General features: G+C 37.9%; 1 protein-coding gene across 1 annotated transcript in view; it reads right to left on the reverse strand.

Moving 5' to 3' along the window:
* Positions 1-6432, reverse strand: part of UHRF2 (ubiquitin-like with PHD and ring finger domains 2, E3 ubiquitin protein ligase) — a 107216-nt gene that overhangs the window by 23600 nt on the left and 77184 nt on the right. Inside the window, exons 6-8 of the mRNA XM_011937298.1 lie at positions 6127-6313; positions 1907-2030; positions 1570-1677 (exon numbers count right to left, since the gene is read on the reverse strand). Coding sequence (XP_011792688.1) covers positions 1570-1677; positions 1907-2030; positions 6127-6313 — 419 coding nt within the window. The remainder of the gene's footprint in view (positions 1-1569; positions 1678-1906; positions 2031-6126; positions 6314-6432) is intronic.

Raw genomic sequence — 6432 nt, forward strand, 5'->3', positions numbered from 1 at the left:
AAAAAAAAAAAAAAAAAAAGTGAAAAGTAGGGCATGTTTTTAAAATATAAATTATTTACTAATATTTAATATATACATAGCTTTTTAAGCCATTTTTATGTATTACAGTTGGCCCACAGGTTCTACACCTGCCAATTAAAGAGAGTAGAAAATATTTGGGGAAAAAAATAGATAGTTGTGTCTGTACTGAATCTGTCCAGACTTTTTCTTGTCATGATTCCCCAAACAATACAGTGTAACAACTATTCACACAGCATTTACGCTGTATCAGGTATTAATAAAAAAGCATACAGGAGGATGTGCATAGGTTATATGAAAATACTGCACCACTGTATAAAGGATTTTTTTTTTTTTTTGAGACAGAGTCTCGCTCTGTCACCCAGGCTGGAGCGCAGTGGCATCATCTCTGCCTCCTGGGTTCAAGCAATTCTCCAGTGTCAGCCTCCCAAGTAGCTGGGGTTATAGGCGCTCGCCACCACACCTGTCTGATTTCTGTATTTTCAATAGAGACGGGTCTCACCATGTTGGCGAGGCTGGTTTCGAACTCCTGGCCTCAAGTGATCTGGCTGCTGTGGCCTCCCAAAGTGCTGGGATTATAGGCGTGAGCCACCACACAAGCCTGAGCCTGTGTGCAATTTGAGCATCCACAGACTTTGGTGTCTATGGGTGATCTTGGAACCAATCCCCCACAGATACCAAGGGATAAGTATATGTTATCTAAATTTTATAATTGTATTAAAGGTCTGAGTACCAGGGCCATTCAATATAAAACTTCAAGCCAGGCCGCGCGTGGTGGCTCACGCCTGTAATGCCAGCACTTTGGGAGGCCGAGGCAGGTGGATCACGAGGTCAGGAGATTGAGACCATCCTGGCTAACACAGTGAAACCCCGTCTCTATTAAAAGTACAAAAAAATCAGACGGGCGTGGTGGCGGGTGCCTGTAGTCCCAGCCCAGCTATTCGGGAAGCTGAGGCAGGAAAATGGTGTGAATCTGGGAGGCGGAGCTTGCAGTGAGCCAAGATCACACCACTGCACAACAGAGCGAGACTCCATCTCAAAAAAAAAAAAAAAATTAAAGCCACTCTTAATTAATGTTCAGAATCCTAGGTGTAATTGGAAATGGGAAATTATTTTATTCTCAGATTAGCTGGCACTTCCTCGCTCAATGTCTTAGCATTTGTTCAGGAGGATAAATCCCAAAGACAACACCTGAAACAAGCTTAGAGTTCACTGACATTCAACTAGAAATTGCTACACCATTCAAGTTTAATATTTCAAATGCTAAATTTTTGCAAGAAAGGCTGTTTAGAAAGCTTAACAATTAATGGTTACTACCATAACTATAACAGAACAGTAAAAACAGTGATGAAAATGCATAGCTAATGCCCAATTCTGTGATGTACGTTCCTTTGTTAACCTCCAGGAAGAGTCTACCCATCCTAAAATAAAATCTTTCATTCTAACAAGTCAATGTCATGTGTTAGGGTCATTTACAATCAACAGACATTAACACTGCTACAATCTGATAGCTAATTTTCCCCTTTCAACTAAGCCAATGTTAAAACATACCTGAACTCTAAATCTCCAAGTTGATCCAACAGGAATACCAGGAATAGGTCCATAATGATTAGAAGGGACAATAGTACATTCTCTCGTACGACCAACACAAGCCATTCCCTACAAGTCACAAAACAAACTTTGAGAAATTCATTATGTTAAATTTTAATGAAAGCCCTTAATTCTGAGATATGAATAAAATAGGAACCCAACTGTTTATGTAATTTAAGTACCACTGATATTAACAAATAATGATATTGTTTAATCTTTTATACCATTACTACTATTGGTATTAAAACATTATATACTATAATTGCTACTAGGAAGAAAAGAGGAATTTCTTCTTTACCCTGCCCCAGTCTCTCCGGCTTTCAGTACTAGCTGATGGCATCTTTGCTTTCTTTTTACTCATCTTGAGTCTTTCACCAGCCTTTACAACTTCACTGGAATCAGTTTTACAGGAAGGACAATACCTTTAAAAGAAAAAAAGAATGAAGACATTTTCACAATGCCATATTAAGGCTAGTAACAGAATATTAGCCTTCCTAGGTAAGAGCAAGTTTTAAGATGTATTATTTGGTATACATTACAGAGCTTTAACTGGCATTAAAATACTGAACTTTTCAAAATATTTACATGGTTAGGCTGGCTTTAAAAATACCCTTGTCATTCCTTTAGATAACTTATAAATCCTCAAATTCAGTTCAAAACTCAAAGCCATGAGATTCAAAATGATACCATGAACTCTAAACTTTTCACTAACCCTTAGAATAGAAATTTGAAGTTCCTGTCATTAAAACAAAAGTAGCTAGATCTTCCTAGAACATTCAACTGTGTAACAGATAAAACTCCCCATCTAAACTGGTTATTAGAATTCCCAGAAGAAAACGGTAGTTTATATAACAAGTATACATGACTTCAAGGATGTTTGTTTATATTAACCTTATCGTTAGCTTCATTTTAATTCCTTGTGCTTGTTTGTCCTTTAGCCTATCTGTAATTGATTACCCTACTATAACTTGTATTTCATAAACTACCTTGAATCTTTTCTAAAAAGCAAGGTATATGTCTACAGAATAAGATGAGGCTATTCTTATGTCACCAAAAAAAGGAAACTTTATGAATACTCTAACAAAGATCTAATGGCCACTGCCCAATTAATCTCAAATTTCTTTGCCCATACTTTCTATTTCACAATTATCTATTCTATGTAGCTTTTAGAAGAATACTATGCCCACAAGTCAATCCAATTATGAGATACTTTGTTGAGCACTATAGGAGAGAAAAATTTAAATAATTCAGTCCCTGATCTTGAGCAAATTGTGTTGGAGAAGGCACTAAATACTATGAATTAAAGTCCTCTCTAGTTGGAAAATCAGGAAGGCTTCCAAAAATAAACTGTCCTAAAGAAAAGCTGTATTTTATCTGATGGGCTCATCTTTATAACTAACTTTAAGATTCTGTGATTTAAAGCAAGTATTATCTGTCTGATGAGAAAATTAGTGCATAGGTTAAATATCCAGACAACATGATATGGAGAAGCAGAAAAGATTTAAGATTAAGGAGTTCCAGGTGAAGTGAAAGACCTTGATACGAATGTAGAGATATGCTCCAGAGTAATACAAGACACTCTTCTAATTATATCATCCTAAAGTCATCTCTGGGATTGATTCACTCCTTCAACAGGTTTGTTCAGAACCTCCTATGTGCAAGGCACTATTTTGGTGCTGAGGTTAAAAATGTTTGTACATAGTAGTTAAGGAAAACCAGTACATACAAGGAAAGAATTCCAGAAAGTGTTAAGTGGAAATACATCAGGGTTATGTGTCAAGAGTGACTAGAAATGATATGCTTCTTACAGTAGATAACCCAAGAAAAGCATTCCTGGCAAAGAAACAGTTAAGTGCAAAGGTCCTGGGGCATAAAAAGAAATGGTATGCTTTGAGGAAGATAAAGGTGGGTAGAGACCAAGGTTAGTAAGTAAACAGGATAGTGATAAGCAACCGAAGTTAGACAGTAGACATGGGCCAGGTCATAAACGATAAGGGCTTAGATTTTTATTCTAAGTGAAATAGGCAGACATTAGAGAGTTTCCAACAGATAAATGATCTAATTCAGGCCTTTTTAAGCTCACTCTGCTGCTATGGGAGAAAAGATAGCACATGGAAGCAGAGAGACTAGTTAGACATCTGTTATAGAAGTTCAAGGAAGAGATGGTTGTTTGGGCTGGGAGATGAGAATGAAGAAACATTAAGAACTGTCAAAATCTATTGATGTACAGTATGTGAAAGAACAAAAGAACTGAGGATGAAGTTTAGCTTTTTGGCATGAACAAACAGATAAAATGATTAGTTCTATTTAATGAAGACTGGGAGAGGAGCAGGATCTTAGGGAGTTTGTGGAAATCAAGAACTCCATCTGGACTAATTTTGTGATGCCAGTCCACTAACCAATTGCATATAGAAATATAAAGCTCAGGGGAAATTAGAAATGAAGACATAAATTCAGAACTATTGGCTTCGTATTTAACATCTCATAATTGGATGAGATCATCTAGGGAACAAGCATAGTTCCCTAGCATAGAAAAGAAGTGGATAGTGCTTTGGGGGTTAGGGTGGGGGGCTCTGAAATCTGGTAGGTGAAGGGAACCCAATAAGAGACTAAGAAGGAAAGGCCAGTGAAGTAGGTAGAAAAATGGATTATATTATCTCAAATCTATAAAACAGAGTAACCAGCTAAGCAGCTGAGTAAGGAATGAGAACTGACCTTTAGGTGTAGACATAAAAAGTGTCTGTGAACCTGACATAAGCAGATACAATGGAAGGAAAGCTAGACTGGAGCGCAGAAGTATGAACAGGAGAAAAAATGGAAACAATTAGTAGAGATAGCTCTTGAGAATCTTTGCCATGAAAGAAGCGGAGAATGGGGTAGACAGCTGGTGGGAGAAATGGGATCAAGGGAGGTTTGCGTGTACTTTGAAAATTCAAGAGATTCTAGAATGCTAATGAGAACGATCTAAGTAATGGTAACTTGGGAGAGCAATTAACTGAAGAAGTGAAGTTTCTGGAAAGACTATGGAACTGTAAGAGCAGGTGAAAGAGTTTTTATTTTAGAAAAGCAGGAATATGTCATCCACTGAACAAGAAAGAAGGAAAATACGAGACTTCAGAAGAAACAGTTATTAGTGATGGTAAAATTCAGAGTGTAATCATATAAGGTAGTAGTAGGAGGTAAAAGGAAGAAGATATATCCTTTCCCCCTTTCTTTCACCTCTACAGCCTGTCATAATACAGCAACCGCCTTCCCAACAGGTTAGGGAGAGATCAAAACGAACAATCTATTTTTCACAGATACCAATTACCCACTTGTGACATCAGTTATTTCTGACTCAGTCGTCCTTCTTAAAAATGCTCAACAGGGCCGGGCGCGGTAGCTCAAGCCTGTAATCCCAGCACTTTGGGAGGCCGAGACGGGCGGATCACGAGGTCAGGAGATCCAGACCATCCTGGCTAACACGGTGAAACCCCGTCTCTACTAAAAAATACAAAAAACTAGCCGGGCGACGTGGCGGACGCCTGTAGTCCCAGCTACTCGGGAGGCTGAGGCAGGAGAATGGCATAAACCCGGGAGGCGAAGCTTGCAGTGAGCTGAGATCTGGCCACTGCACTCCAGCCTGGGCGACAGAGCGAGACTCCGTCTCAAAAAAAAAAAAAAATGCTCAACAGTAGCAATATGGCACACAGTTTAAAAAGAAAAACCCTCCTTAACACGGTATTAAAAGGATCAACTTTGGACACATTTTTCCCAGTCTCTTTTCTGATAACTTCTTTTTGTAGTTATCACTATGCCATAAGAGAAGAACAGATTTTGGCAAGTAAAACTGGAGTCTTCTTTGATGCATCAACATCACAGGATTAAATACAATAATCATATAAACCGCTTTGTTAGTGTGTAGTAAATGTTAAGTACTGTTATAGACCATAACAAGGATATCTAGCATGGTTGAGGGTACAGGACCATCCATAAAGGATAACCAGAGGAAGTCACATTTAACTGAAAAGCTGAAGGATTAGTATCATCTTGAAGTTAAGCAAAGAGGATAATGCTTCCAAGATAAAAATATGGCAAGTGTGACAACCTGGAAAAGAACATGGCTTACTTAAGGAGCTGAAAGATATTTAATCTGGCTAGAGTGTAGAGTATTTGGGGAAATGAAAGAGGAAAGTGGTAAGAGATACAGGCTGGAGAAGCAACTAAATATCACTCCCGTAAGGCAACATAAACCCTCTGAAGCAACGAAGCAACACAATCAGACTTGCATTTTTGAATGAACACAGACTATTATCAGAGAAGAAACTGAAGGGATTAAAAAATGGAGCAAGAGATGGTTCAGAAGTTGTTACAGTAATTGAATAAAGCTATGAATGCTAAGTAACCACTGGCCATAACATTTTAAGCACTTTCATATTACGTATCTTTAGAAATCTACTTCTGGTGGTTCAAATACATATTTCATGTTTAATTATTTACATAGCAAGAACAACAACAACAAAAACCTGATAATCATACCAGTATTCCTCTTCTGGGACTTTATCCAAAGGTGGATTCAGACAGTAAATATGATAAGCCACATTACATTCATCACACAGAAGCTGCATGTTGGGTTCGTGTTTCCCACCACATACACGACAGGAGCAAGAATGGCATTTCTTATCTGGGTCTCCACCACACAGGTCACATTCAGGATCATTTCGCCCTATTAAGAACAAAATTATAGCAAGCCTAGTCTTAAAACATTTTTTATATCTATGAACCGCATAAAGAAAAGTCTGTGGAAATAGCATTTTTTTTTTTTTTTGAGATGGAGTTTTGCTC

Source organism: Colobus angolensis, unplaced genomic scaffold (assembly GCF_000951035.1).
Source record: "Colobus angolensis palliatus isolate OR3802 unplaced genomic scaffold, Cang.pa_1.0 Scaffold162, whole genome shotgun sequence".
Lineage (NCBI taxonomy): Eukaryota > Metazoa > Chordata > Mammalia > Primates > Cercopithecidae > Colobus > Colobus angolensis.